This window comes from Amphibalanus amphitrite, unplaced genomic scaffold (genome assembly GCF_019059575.1).
Source record: "Amphibalanus amphitrite isolate SeventyFive unplaced genomic scaffold, NRLGWU_Aamphi_draft 001734F_arrow, whole genome shotgun sequence".
NCBI classification, from domain to species: domain Eukaryota; kingdom Metazoa; phylum Arthropoda; class Thecostraca; order Balanomorpha; family Balanidae; genus Amphibalanus; species Amphibalanus amphitrite.
Window position 1 is genome coordinate 13,915 of NW_024883227.1, and position 15,247 is coordinate 29,161.

General features: G+C 53.6%; 1 protein-coding gene across 1 annotated transcript in view; it reads left to right on the forward strand.

Annotated features, from left to right (window-relative positions):
• LOC122374892 (transmembrane protein 132E-like) overlaps nt 1-15,247 on the forward strand; it is an 80,787-nt gene that overhangs the window by 11,748 nt on the left and 53,792 nt on the right. Inside the window, exon 2 of the mRNA XM_043353951.1 lies at nt 2,849-3,629. Coding sequence (XP_043209886.1) covers nt 2,849-3,629 — 781 coding nt within the window. The remainder of the gene's footprint in view (nt 1-2,848; nt 3,630-15,247) is intronic.

The window sequence follows — 15,247 nt, forward strand, 5'->3', positions numbered from 1 at the left end:
CTGTCTGCACGCTGCACTGCTCTGCACTGCAGCGGGCCGCCTGCCGCGACGGTCAGCCGCCGCCCGCCCGTCGGCCGCCGCGGTATGGGCGTCTACTGGCGCCCGGCCACTGCAGTGGTCAGCGGCGGTCAGCGTCGGGGCGGCCACCGGCCAGTGACGTCCAAGGCCCTAAAACATAAGTGACGTCAACGACGGGCCGGCAGCGCGTGTTCCCGCCGAGAACCGAGTGATGTTGTAACATCAGATGATATCGTGGGCGGACAAACCAGCAATGTCAGTCGATGTCAGATGCCAGAGACATCTTCTCAGTGATGCGTTCTTGGTTCCTCTGGTATGGAACGAGCATTCATCATTCCCTTTTGATCCTTCGAGATGCGTGAATGTATCTTATTCAGGCTGTGCCCGCAGGTCAGTCTGTGAGCCAGGACCGGCCGCTCCTCCCCTCCCCCTCCCATCCATTAGGATTTCCTGCGAGCCGTGGCTGCACTGCCACACTCCGAGCGAGGTTCGGTTCGGTAGGCCGCACTTTCAGCAAGTGGGCATGCTATTATTATTATTTTGCTTCAATTAGATTGTAATCGCTCCGGTCGTTATCAATTGTCTCCCGCCATCTGGAGAATAGGTATGAGCTGTCGGAAAACTGGCTAGTTTTCCTGGGCCTGTTTGCTCAGCGCTTGGTCAGGCCATGCCGGGAGATGACGCGTCGTACATACGTCCAACATTTATGACCTAATCAAGGCGCCGTGTCACCAGTATGTTTGTGTATGCATGGGAGGCGGGGGTCATCGCGGGCTGGTCATACCTACGATACCAGCCGCCAACCAGACGCATTTGGCAGGAGCCGGGTGACTGACTCATCGGCGTGGAAAGATAAAACACCGGCTAAAAATCTCGTATAGTGAGAGACATAGCAATATGGATAACAAATGCATGCCGCTTCTCTCAACTGGTCCGTGACCCGCGCTCCCTTTCATATAGAATCTTTCTGCGCAAGGCCATATATACCTACCTTTCTTGTTCTGTCCTTAAAAAGAACGTCTGATAACTGCTTACTGTTAATGCCGCAATTAATTACTCAGCGACCTGCTCTCATTATATCTAATATCGTGCATTTAGTATAATTGCCATTGCGCAAATGACCATGGCGGCATAATGAGCGCCGTATCGTTTCAGCTGAGTGGCGGCAGGTGACCCAGTTGGCGCCGATAGTGGCGCAGTTCCCCGTCCCGTTCGCCGCGCGGGCATATCTCGCGAGTCGCGGCCCGTTCCCCTTTCAGTCGATTGTGCTCTCGGTAGCCAATGCGGCGCGAAATATGTGGTATGGAAATGGATATTGGTTCCAGCTGATAGGGTCTGAACCATAAAACACTATCGACGATAATCTGACCCGTTGTTTGAAAATGGTTTGAAAGAAGCGCCAACTGTGCGGTTTCGGGTTGCCGAATCATCGATATGCTATACCTATATAACGGCACACGAGTATGCACATATATAACCATGTCCTCTCGTAAATCGAGGTTGGTTGATTGGATGGAGATGAAATAAGAAGACCAGATGCTAGACGGGCTTGATGATAATAGGTACTGTAGCCAATATTTGTGACTGTATCCCATTTCAAAAGCAAATTTGTTCCATTTATGTCTTATGGGTATGTTTTGGGTAACCCGTAACTGTGTTCTTACCAACAAGTAATAGATTAAGGAACAGTTTCTCCTCGCCTAAAGGGACTATCCCGAGATAGCCAAGTTTAAGGCGAGTTTCAGAAACCACTATCTATCTAGGTTGCAACCCCCGCGGCCTCTTGGTGTTGAATAAATTCGTTCCCTTCATTTGAAAATGGGCCTTGCGCAAGGCCCTATCTTCAACATGGAGCGACCGTTAGTGTGACGTCACCTCGTTTAGTCATACTGATTTAAATGGGTTTGTTCGTTGAAAAATCGCTTAAAACTTGGTCTGAACTTTGTTGTGGTGCCTACAGAGTAAAAAGAATCAGCTTTATGACAGTAATATGGCCTGGGGAAGGAGGTAATTTTGGGCTGTGACGTGACATATTTGAAAGTTTTGTGTTTGGAATATGGGAAGCCTAAGATGTTTAATGAAAAATAAATGCCAGAACCGTGTTCCTGGTCATCCAATCTATAAAGTCGGGCACAATTTAACTGGTTTTAACAACATTTTAGAAGGTGGGATAGTTCCTTTAAGGGGCAAGACAAGCATTGGCAAAGTGCTGAGCGCATGTTTTACTTTTGCAGTGACATAAAGAGCCGTAGATGGTGTGCTGCATTAGCGCCATATTTAGCGGCCAATATCATTAGTGCGGCTATAATAAAACACTAATGGCAAGACAGGTAAAACGCACCCTACACGCGACGCCAAGCTTGACAGTAATATGAGCCATTGTGAGATTTTCGCCGAAGAAGCTATTGAGCAAACGAGCTGACAGTTTTCTTGGATGAGTTGGCGGCTCTTCAGGGTTGTGACTGTCACTGACGAACGTGCAGAGGTGAAATATATACGAACCGTGGTGAAGGCCAGCGTTCAGTGGGGACTGTAAATCTTCAATGATGGCGATTATCACATCATTGCAAGGGATCTGAGACATTTATGGACCACATCACTCGTAGCCTTTTGCAGATTCGCTCAATTGAAACTCGTGAGAACCGGCCTGTGAGAAATGTGACTATTTACCATTTCAGGTGAGGCTTTTTCTATATTCAACGAAGGTAGGTGCTCAGGTAATCGAACTAGGCCAATCCACCTTATCAAGCGATCACCAAGTGGTACTGCTGCTGGCAGTCTATGTATGTCCTCTCGCCCCTGAGCGCTGACCCTGCGCCGCTGCCCGCAGGCGATGCGGTGCACGTCAGCCTGGAGCACGCCGAGGACGGCTTCTTCTACCGCCCGGCGGCGAGCGGCGACGCTCCGGCCGACGGCTGGCTCAGCGGGCTGCACCTGTTCACGCTGCGCGACCCGCGCCAGCCGGCGCTGGTGCGCGCCGACCACGGCCCCTTCACCACCCGCCAGTCGGCGCCCGTGCCGCTGCCCATCGAGGTGGCCAACATCACCGACCCGGTGCACTTCCACGCGGCGGCGCCGCGCGTCAGCGCCCACCTGGTCACCCGCGAGGTCACCCAGGAGCGGCCCGTGCTGCGCGTACTGATGGCGGCCGCGCCGGCCGGCGGCGGCGGCGCGCGGCCGCACCAGCGCACCCTCTGCGTCACCGTGATGGTGAGCCGCGGCCACGAGCTGCTGACGGCCCACTGTCAGCCGGACAGCACGGGCGTGTGTCTGGCGGAGGCCGTGCTGCCGGCCGCCTGGTGGCCGCGCCGGCCGGCCGCCCACGCCGGCAAGAAGCCCGTCAAGAACCAGGCGGCCGTCTCCTACCTGCTGAGCGCCGCCAGTGGCCGCGGCGACTGCGCCGCCGGCGAGGCCGGCCTGCCCAGCCAGCCGGTTACCACAGCAGGAGTGGTCTCCCTCACACACGCCCGAGAGGCCAGCAAGCTGTACGAGCTGGGCCGGCACGTGCGGCTGGCCGTGCCGCACGGGCCGCTCTACCCCAAGACGCGGGTCTACATCCCCGTGTTCGTGGTGCCCAGCGAGCAGGAGGCGGTCTTCGGCTTCACGCTAAGGTGAGTCGGTGGAGGCCGGGCCGATATCGCGGGAGTCAGACCTAGGAATGGGTCCCCACGCTCACCAGTGAGACCATTTGGCATGCTGGGTACCGAGCGAATCTTGAGAAACATTCGAAGTCGTAAGATATCGATATTGTTGGATACAGGTCATTGCATTTTATATTCGAAGTAGGTATTACAGTAGCCAATCGACTGGAGAAGCAGCCTGAAAGGTTAGGCCAGAGCTGGCCATTAGCAAGGCAGCCGTCCGACGGACGCGTCTCTAATATTAATCATCCACTATCATGGGCTGCCAAGTGACTTGGTAATTCAACGCGTCTCTATTCAGCGAGTGAAACATTTATTAGAGGTTATGAGGATGAAAGTCAATGCGGGTTTGCTTAGGTTACTGAGAGCACCATTTATTACGAGCGCTGACAGCAGACTGGTGGTGTAGCGGCCTTGTACGGAAACTATTTTGCAGCGATACTGACCCAAGAACGACGACTATTTAGTCCTTAATGGCGCTAAACATTAACTCAAAACTATCAGTGACTTCCTTTTCACGGTGATTATATCGTAGCTTATCGCGCGTACCGTAAGTCTTCCATTAGGTTTGCGTGGCGCAGGGTAGCACTAATCCTTTAGCCATACATCATGTATTCTCCCCGCCGCCCAGCGCCGTGTGACGCCCGACGCAGTTGGCCAGCTCTAATAAGCGTTCGGCGCAGCTGCCAAATATGACCGATCGCCGCATAAGTCATCCTCTGAGCCATCCTGCCGGCGCATCGGCCGTCTCGGCCGGCGCGGAACTCATTCGGCCGCTTCTCCCGCCCGTGAATCAGCCGCTGACGCGTCCCGTGGCACGTGGTGGCACGTGGCGGCACTGTCCGCTGCTCTCCGGCGGGGTGCACGGGAGACTCCGCGTGGGCGCGCTGATGATGCTCCTCCAGACACGAGTGGGGCGTGCACGCCTCGACCGCAGCGCTGAATCAGCCCTGCGCTATGCAGCGCTATGCTAAGGTATGCAATGCGATGGAGAAGTATGCAGCGGGCGGCACCTTCCCACCGGACCGCGTGCTCAGGATGGATGGCGGGCGGAGCGCAGCCCGCTACGTGAATGAAGCGGTAGCTAACGGACGGACGTCAGTTTCCCGTGCGACTGAGTAGAGCGCTGCCAACTCTGCCGCTGGCAAAGTTACTTACTCGACCGCGGGCTGAGTTACTCACTAACTCGACCACGGGCCGAGTTACTAACTCGGCGGATCATGAGCGGCACGGCACCGTTCCATGCTTCTATCCTCAGGAAACTGAAATCCTTCTCCTCCACGCCACAACCCCCCTCCGGGCTGGACAGGCAACTTTATCTCATGCGGGCTGCTCCCTTGGAGCGGCACCGCTGCTCCCGAGGGAGCGCACCCCGTAGCCGGGTGCAGTGAGTGCCTTGGGGCTGGGTGGCCTGTCTTCGGACGGGCTCAGCCCCGGCGACTCACTAGGGTGCCTGCCCAGACCAATGTCTCCCCCTAATTCCTATCATCCTTCCGGCTCTGCAATGGTCTTGTCGACCGAAAGGGCCTAACCCAACAAAACAAACAAACAAAGCGGCACGGCGGCGGCACGCACCACCAGTCGGCTGGCACGCCGCGCGGCTATTCCTGAAATGTCGCCCGGCGCCCACCCCACCGGCTCCCAGGGACTGTTCACTTCACAGCACTTGGCAGCGCCGTTCAAAGTCCGGGGACTCAGCCCGCCGGCGCTGATGGCTGTAGGCAAAATATTTGACGGGCATCACTGATAAAACCAAACGCTGACGGTAGCCGCTAAGAAATTCTCAGAAAATGGAGGCGGCTGGAAACCATCGCCCAAGCCAGAAATGTTTTAAAATAGTTTGGTACTAGGGTTACCCGCGTGCTCCGCAACGCGAAGAAGGGTTATTTGTGACCCGTGGGTATTGGGTTGTTCTGTGTCGATTTGGTTAGTACCCATTTCGTTGGATTGCTTTTTGACGGCCAAGCATTTTGTAATAAAACAAAAAAAGATACATCGCATCGAGGTGCCCGCGTCGTATTATCATGCGTTCTACTTTAGACTTATTCGAAAACTGACGTGAAGTCTTTTGAGGGCAATCGATGAATTTCGCTAAAAATGACAATGTAATGGTTTGGAACATTTACATTTTTAAGAAAAATGTTGCTCATCATGCAAAAATGAAGACTGAACCTTGGACAGAATTGAATGCTCTTTCCAACGGTGCCATTTTTAATTGCCAGAGAAATCAGATCATGGAGCAAAACCCGTGTGATTAATAAAGTGGCACAAAATTGACAAACACCATTTTCTCCCGTGATTTGTACGATCTTGATTTGGATCAATCAGCTTTTCACAATTTTTCCATGAGAGGCGGTACATTCCTCTTGCCAATAGGCGTTGTTTCAACTCGCTCCGTCTGACGGTCACCTGAAAATAATATAAATTCCCAAATCCGTCCAAAACGTCAATTTTCGAAATAAAAGTGCCCTCCCCGGTGCACGTGGCGTGTGCTATCCTCTGAATCGCACACCATTCAATTGCCCATTCAATTATCTACACGATGCTGTTTTCCCCGTGCCGGTCGGACCCCTGGTCATCAAGATATTGCGCCGGGACCGGACCCGTGTCGACCAAAATTAGCCGTTTTCGCCCGATTTCGCACGCCGATTTATACATGTAAAGTCTATGACGCGAATTTGCACTTTTTGAGCACGCGCCACGCGCTCCCTATCAATCCGATCGAGCTGAGACCCCTCAAAGGCACGTCGCGCATCCTTGATCTATAAGTTGTGCAAATTTCACCGGGCTAGGTGCCACGGTCTGGCCTGTAGTCCACGCAAAGCACCACCAAGTCTGGACCTCGGTAACGGACAGACGCACCCTCCTCAAATAGTAATATAGAAGAGGCTTCAGTTAAATTAAAGCCCTCGTTCGACACAGATTGAGAAGATTATAGAAACAAAATGAGCATTTATTTGATATTTTTCCTCATGCTGCCTGATGACCATTCGGCAAGCAGCGGCCTTGAGTTCGACAAACTTCTCGAGCAGCCGTCTGCCTCAGCCTATACTCGTATTATCTCTCGCTGTCCCAGAGGCGTCCGCGAAGCCCACTAATGACGCCCGGGCGTCCGTCAGCCTGACAGCTAACTGCCATGAGCGTCAGTCATGTCGCGACAGCCACATGGCAGTGGGGCGACACCAGCCACTCAGCGTTTCGTTTCGTTACTCCCACGAACCTCTCGGCTACATGGGTGTAACTTTGTATACTTTCGAGGTCCCATGTGGGACCCCAATGCGAACATTTGGGACCCCAATTGTCATTTTGGGACCCCAATAGTGGAGGCCCCCGAGACGCATCAGCTTCTTTGCAAACGGAGGTCCGATATTCATATAAAAGGTTCTCTGTTTAAATAGGAGGCCCCTTGGACAAATCGGAGGCCCTGTTGGACAAATAGGAGGCCCCCTGAACAAGTAGGAGGCCCCCTGAACAAGTAGGAGGCCCCCGGAAAACAGGAAGTCCCCTGGAGAAATAGGAGGCTCTCTGGACAAGTAGGAGGCCTCCTGGACAAATAGGAGGCCCTAGACAAATAAGAGGCCCCTAGACAAATAGTAAGCCCCATGGACAAGTAGGAGGCCCTCTGTACAATTAGGAGGCCCCCTGCAAAAATAGGAGGCCCCCTGGACAAATAGGAGGTCCTAGACCTAGACAAACAGGAGGCCCCTTTCACAAAAGGAGGCCCCTGGACAAATAGGAGGCCCCATGGACAAGTAGGAGGCCCTCTGTACAAATAGGAGGCCCCTGCAAAAATAGGAGGCCCCCTGGACAAATAGAAGGTCCTAGACCTAGACAAAAAGGAGGCCCCTTTCACAAAAGGAGGCCCCCTGGACAAATAGGAGGCCCCTTTCACAAAAGGAGGCCCCTGGACAATTAAGAGGCCCCCTGAACAAGGAGGCCCCCTGGATAAAGAGGAAGCCCCCTAAAAATAGGAGCCCTCTGGATAAATAGGAGGCCGCTTGGAAAATAAGAGGCTACTTTAACCAATAGGAGGCCCCTTGGACAAATAGGAGGCCCCCTGAACATGTAGGAGGCACGCTGGACAAAAAGGAGGCCTCTCGGGCAAAGAGGCCCCCTAGAAAAATAACAGGTCCCTTGGACAAATAGGAGGCCCCCTGGACAAATAGGGGACCTCTTGAACAAATAGGAGGCTCCATGGACAAGTAGGAGCTAGAGGCTCTCTGTACGAATAGGAGGCCCCCTGGACAAATAGAAGGCTCCCTTAACAAAAAGGAGTCCCTTCAAAAAAGGAGGCCCCGGGACAAGTAGGAGACCCTTGGACAAATAGGAGGCCCCTGCAGAAATATGAGACTCCTAGTCGAATAAAAGACCCCTGGATAAATAGGAGGCCCCTGGACAAATAGGAGGCCCCTGAACACGTAGGAGGCCCCCTAGATAAAGAGGAGGCCCCCTGGAAAATAGAAGCCCCCTGGATAAATAGGGGACCTTCTGGAGAAACAGGAGGCCTCCTGGACAAATAGGAGGTCCCATAGACGAATAGGAGGCCGCTTGGACAAATAGGAGGCGCCGTTAACCAATAGGAGGCCCCCTAGACAAACAGGAGGCCCTCTGTAACAGTAGGAGGCTCTCTGTACGTACAAGAGACCGGCGCTCGACCTGTAGAAGCTTAGCCGTATGTACGCTAGGAGGCTCTCTGTGCAAGAAGTCGAAGTAGGAGGCTCTCTGTACTGTACCTACAATTACAAATAAGAGGCCATCTGGGTAACTTAGATGCAACACAAATCGGAGGTCACCTATAAAAAAGCGGGACTCTGTTGGAATACCTGATTTAATAAATTATTTTCCTGATATTCAAATTAGTTAGGTAATCCTCGTCCGCACATGGGGGGGGGGGGGCAGTGGTTGCCACACACCCCACCCCGACCTAGGTAGTTTTTTCTGCTCTGCACTAAACATTTTGATTGCTAGAAGTCGGATATTTCGTATAGCTGCTGCTCTATCCTTTTTTAGCGTCCACTGAAAATTTCAAGTTTCTGTGGTTTTTGGTTTCGGAGATATGACCTTATTCTTCAGGTAATGTCATAACCCAAATGACAAATACCCAATATCTTGCGTTGGCGTTGGGTCTTGTGAGCTTTTGACACCTTGATTTCGGCCTTTTTTGTCAGTCTTACCTCCCACCTATCATGGAACATGTTGTTCAATGATGTAGAGATGCCAGGGTCAGGGTCAAGGTCAACCTAGGTCGTCTAAAAATATTGCGTTTTAGGCAAGCTGAATTTACTTTCGTGAAGTTTCTTTGACTGTATTTTTGGCAAAAGCTTCTCAGTTCATGATCTCATGTAATATGGACACATTCACAGTCGGTGCACACATCAGTATACTCGTACACACAGACACACACAGACATACAAACACATGTCATTGACCTTGAGCTAACTTGACCTGAAATGACCACAGCCAGCAAAAACCTAGTCGGATAGTGTGACAAAGAGGTTCTAGCTGGCTTGGCACCACAATACGGCAGCGTCATCGGTACATGATGAGCAGCGCACGTGATATTCCAACGGGCAACGGTGACCCCAAACAGCAACATTCTTTAGTTTGACCTGACCTGGAAGGTCAATGACTGACCTGATGAGGTAAAATTGGTATCATTGGATTCGTCACTTCCCAAAGAATCTGTTGCTCTTGACCGCAAGGCTTAAAATCTTGTAAGAAAAAATTGTGGTGATGTCGAATAAGATACCTACACAAGCAGCGGGCCAACCCATCATATACCGATGACGCTGCCGTATTAGTGCCAAGCGAGCTAGAACAGCTCTTTGTCACACTATCCGACTAATTTGCTGGCTGTGGTCATTTCACGTCAAGTTAGGTCAAGGTCAATGATATGTGTTTGTATGTCTGTGTATGTCTGTGTATGTACTGATGTGTGCACAGATCGGTTTGTGTGTCCCTATTACACTTGATCATGAAGTGAGAAGCTTTTACTAAACATACAGTCAAAGAAACTTCACGAAAAGTAAATTCAGCTTGCCTAAAGCGCAATAATTTTAGATGACCTAGGTTGACCTTGACCCTGACTCTGACATCTGTACATCGCAGAACAACATGTTCAATTATAGGTGGGAGGTAAGACTGGCAAAAAAAAGCCGAAATCAGCGTGTCAAAAGCTCACAAGGCCCATAGCCATCGCAAGATATTGGGTATTCGTCATTTAGGACATGACATGACCTGAAGAACAAGGTCATATCTCCAAACCCAAATGCCGCAGAAGCTTGAAATTTTCAATGGACGCTGAGAAAAGATAGAAAAGCAGCTATACAAAGAAAATCAGGTTTCTAGCTTTAAAAATGTTAAGTGTAGAGCAGAAAAACTAACTTGGGGGTGGCGACCCTCCCCCCAGGTGCCGGCGAAGGTTAACCCTCACACTTTCTGGGGTCGGCTTACGGCTAGATTCCTTGCGCAATGCTGTGCCGTTAATTTTTTTTTCTATTATAAAAGCATTGTGTTTTATTGTCAAAAGTGAAAAAGCCAGAAATTTTCGTCGATTTCGGATGCCGCGGGGGATATTTACATACAATGTCACCCTGCTGGCCTGGATCCACCAGTAGGGTCAGGTGACCTACCATTTCTTTATCGATATCGATTTCTTTCACGGTGGTAGTCGGAGTGATTTACCGCCCACCGAGTGCCCCAGTGACCGCCGCTATTGAGGACCTCCAGACCCAGCTGGCGCACGCTATTTGCACCGGAAAGCCTGTTTTCGTGCTCGGAGACACCAATTTCGACACACTCAAACCCGACAAGGCCGATGTTCATCGCTACCTGCAGATGATCAGCGCCATGGACATGAAGCAGCTGGTCAGCTGTCCAACTCGACCGGCTAGCGGAAGTCTGATCGACCACGTCCTAGTGCGGCAATCTGATGACATCGCGGCGACCAGAGTGGAGCCGTGCAGCTGGTCGGATCACGATCTGGTGATCGCTGAGACCACCCTCCAGCGGGAGCGCCGCCGTCCCGCGGAGGTCACCATCAGGTCCACGCGAGACCTGGTGCCGGACGCTCTCTGTTTGGAGCTGCTAGTATCCGACTGGTCGGCCGTGTACAGCGCCACTGATCCTGCCGACAAGTGGAAGGCATGGCTGGCGGTGTGGTCGCCGGTCATTGACCGACACATGCCTGAGAAGAAGATCAGACCGAGACACTCGCCGGCGCCATGGATCACCGAAAACGACGAGCTGCAGACCATGATGAGAGAGCGTGACTTGGCCGACGCTGAGAGACGTGCTCAGCCGGCTGACGAGCAAGCGGCCCAGCGGTACAGACTCTGTCGGAACCGAGTGAAGAGCGCCCAGATCAGCGCCAAGTCAGACTTCTTTCTGACATCTTACCGCCGGTCGCGCCGTACCACGTGGAAGGACATCAGACGCTTCCTCATCTCACCTAGAGCCGGAGCGTCTTCTGCGTCTTCATCTCCGAGTGGCCCTCGCTGGGCTGACAGACTAAACGAGTACTTCGCGTCGGTCGGCCCGAGCGTGGCCGCCGCGCTGGAGGAGGCGCAGCGCGTGACCGAGCCGCTGCCGCCGCGGCCGCCTCGCGTGGTCAGCGGCGCTTTCCGCGTCCACCCCGTGACACTGTCAGAGCTGTCAGCTGCCGTGAAACGTATGTCAGCGTCTAATGCGAGTGGTGGTGACGGTATCACGATAGGTATGCTGCGCATGACTTTCCCAGTGATAGGCCCGCATCTGTTAAAGGTCATTAACTCGTCGCTGGTGTCTGGAAAGTTACCCGCCGACTGGAAAGTGGCTCATGTCATACCGTTGCATAAGTCTGGCTCGATGGATGACCCGTCTAACTATCGTCCGCTGTCGCTCCTGTCAACTGTTGCTAAGGTCGCTGAGAGTGTTGTTTGCGGTCAGCTGATGACTTACCTGCTCACGCACAATATTCTCTCCGAGGTGCAGCACGGCTTCCGGCCCGGCCGATCCACGGAGTCGGCGATGCTGGATACTGTCAGTTTTCTCATGGATGGTCTGGATGACGGTCTCATCGGTTCTCTCACGACCGCCGACACTAGCAAGGCTTTTGACAGTGTCCAGCATCCCCGGCTCCTGGAAAAGCTGGGCTGGTACGGCATTAGCGCACACTGGTTCCGTGACTGGCTGAGTGACAGGTGCCAGATGGTGCGGGGTGGTGAGGAGGTGAAGCCAATCACCCACGGCGTGATACAGGGATCACTTTTGGGACCGATCTTATTTTTGCTATTTTCAAACGATCTTGCGTCCTATGTCGACTCCAAAATAGTGATGTACGCCGATGACGTTCAGTTTTTACATCTAGCATCACCGAAGCGAATTTTAGAGCTGAAGACAGATACCGAATGTACTTTAGACATTGCGAGTCATTGGTTTGTTCAAAACTGCCTAAAAATCAACCCCAAAAAGACCGAACTGTTAGTTGTAAAATCACGTAGGAGGCAGCTTGACTTTGATTTGTACAGTTTGGAGATGATGTTATTCAAACTTCCGCTAGCATTAAGGTATTGGGTGTAATTGTCGACTCTGGCTTGACCTTTGAGCCACATGTGACGGAGGTGATTCGCCGATGCTACGCCACATTAGGAGGACTGTGTAAATCTTCGCGATGCTTACCGAAAGAAGTGAAGAAACTGATCGTTGAGATGCTGATCTTCCCCCACATCCGCTACTGTTTGTCGGTCTGGTCGGGCTGTGGCGTTGTTCAGCGTCGCCGCGTGCAGCGAGTTATTAATCACTGCGCACAGGTGGTTATGGGAGCGCGCCGCTCAGCACACGTGACTCCGCTGTTGGAGGAGCTCGGGTGGCCCCAGATACAGGGTGTTTCACAATAAACGTTGTGATAGTATTGTGTAACCAGGTGGGGCGCCACCTGGTGGGATACAGTGCGCCATCTGTACGTGACCGTGGCAACTACCCTGTGACCTGTTGGCGGCCAATACAGTATGAATCGAGACGTCGTGCCGATTGTGTCAGTGGTGGCAGCGGTCCGAAATGCCTAGTGAGGCTGGAGGAGCAGGCAGGGCGGTGGCCCTCAGCAAGACGTTTGGGACGGAGGTTACCCCAGCGGCATGGCGGGACTTTAAGGACCACTTCCTGTTGGTGAAGGCAGCTAACGTTGCCAGAGGCGTCGCTATCTGGCAGGATGCCTCGTATCGCAGTCTGGAGCTTCGGATGTGCCTTGTCGGGGCACCTGCTGAGTTCATCCGTGAGGAGGTCGCGCAGTCGGCATCGTGGGTGACGAACGACGCCGAGATCCTCACCAAGCTGGAAGCGAGGTACGTCACCGTCGAAGCTATCGAGGTGAGGATCATTCGTTTTGAGGAAGCGTTCCAGGGAGGGGATGAAACGTTGACCGACTTCCTCACGCGTTTGCAGCGCTTGGCAGGGGACGCCTTCGCAAGTGAATCGGCGGATGTAAAAAGGAAAAGGGTCGTTTGGAGGTTCCTGGACGGGCTGAAGGATAGGGATATTCGCGAGCATATTATCCGCGAGCGCTGGATGAAGGACGAGTCTCACGCTAAGGAGTATGATGACATTTTGAAAATCGCAGAAACGGCGCGCACGGCGAAGCAAGCAGCCTCGGCGACCGGCAGCCGGCACCAGCCGGCAGCAGCGTTCGCCGCACCAGCTCAGCAGGAGACGGTCGCAGTGACGTCATTCCTCCCAGCTGGACGTGGCCAGCGCTGGTCGGGTCGCCGGCCAGTGACCCCGGCGCGCCCCCGCCCCTCCCCAGCGATGGGGTCGGCTCACCGGCCCGTGACCGGTCAAGGTCACGCGGGCGGCTCCCAGCGGGGAGGGGGTGGAGGAGGAGGGCGCCCTGTCGGTAGGTGCTACTACTGCGATGTTGCTCACCCAGGTGGATGGTTCAACTGCCAGCGCCGTCTTCAAGAGAATCCAGCGTGGTCACCACGAAGAGTGAGTATGGCACAGCAGCAGGGCGCAGCAGCACCGGTTGTCACAGGCGAGTTGACTGATCGTACGCATTTTCTGTGAGGGGCCCCCCGTCAATCCGTACCCCGGAGGGCCCCGGTGAACCAGAAAAGCCTACTGTGGAGCGCTGGTCACGTGATATCCCGCCAGTGACGTATGATTTTTCCAGTTGTAACGCGGGCACCCATGTTGAGTTGCAAACGATGACGGCCAGTTTGTCACACCAGTTGATGAAGACCGCACCGTATGTGACTGTGGAGTGGGACGACGGGACCCAAGCGCGTGCAATGGTCGACACAGGCGCTGACTGGTCCCTCGTTTCAGACGAGGAACTAACCCCCCGTGAGAAGTTCGCCCTTCGTCCCTCCAATGTCCGTGGGAGAGGGGTGAGTTGTGAAGAAATTCCCATACTGGGGGAAGTGTTTCGCACTCTCAAGATAGGCGATGTCAGTGTCCCCGATCAGCGTTTTGTTGTTGTTCGTGGACTGATCGTGCCAGCTATCCTTGGCATTGACTTCTGGTCACGTCTTGGCAGCCTGAAGCTGGACCTGCAGCGGCGACGCCTGGCGCTGGAAGCATGGGGAGTGGAGCTGGAACTGTTCAGCACGGCTCAGCAACAGCGGGACGCCGGGCATACGGACCTGAAGCTACGGCGTGACATCGCAGTCCCAGCGGGTACAGAAGCCCTCGTCCCAGTCCAGAGGAGCACGCTGCAGCACGGTGAGGAGTATCTTGTTGAGCCTGTGGGATCAGAAGAGTCGCCAGTCAGTGCTTCCTACTGTATCGTTAAGGCTACTGATGATGACACGTTGTGGATTAAAGTGGCGAATGTCGGCGCTACTGATGAAGTGCTAAGGAGAGGTTACGTAATCGCTCATGCTTCAGCTGATGTGTCTGTGGAAGTGACGTCACAGCCCCGTGATGACTCTCGTCTGAAGGGAAGTTCGTTTGAAGTTGGAGCTGAACTGAATGATGTCCAGAAATCTGAGCTTGTTGACCTCCTTGCAGAATACGGTGATGTATTCTACTCCGGTGGAGAGCTACCAGTCGTCCGGGTGAACGTGGAACACCGCATCAACATCACCCCAGGGACGCGACCGGAGACCTCCCGACCCAGGCGCCTATCTCCACGACTGGAGGAAGAAGTTCGTCAGGAACTGAACCAGCTGGAGAGGATGGGGGTGATCAGGGAGTCGCATAGCCCGTGGGCAGCGCCGATTGTATGCGCCCGGCGCAAGGACGGTCGGCTTCGACTTGCGATTGACTACCGCAGAGTGAATGCCAAGTCGGCAGCCGCAACCCTCCACCCCATCCCACTGATGGAGGACTTGGTGGATCGTCTGGCCAACGCGAGATACTTCTCTGTCCTCGACGCCAAGAGTGGCTACCACCAGCTGCCTCTTCACCCACCAGATAGTGAAGTGACAGCCTTCGTAGTGCCCTGGGGACATTACGAGTGGGCGGACAGGACGCCGTTCGGTCTTCACGGCGCGGGCTTCTCGTTTCAACGCATGATGTCAGCCATCCTGGGGGAGACGAACTTCACGGAAGCGATCTGTTACCTGGATGACGTCCTGGTGTGGTCGGAGACCTGGGAACAGCACCTGCAACGT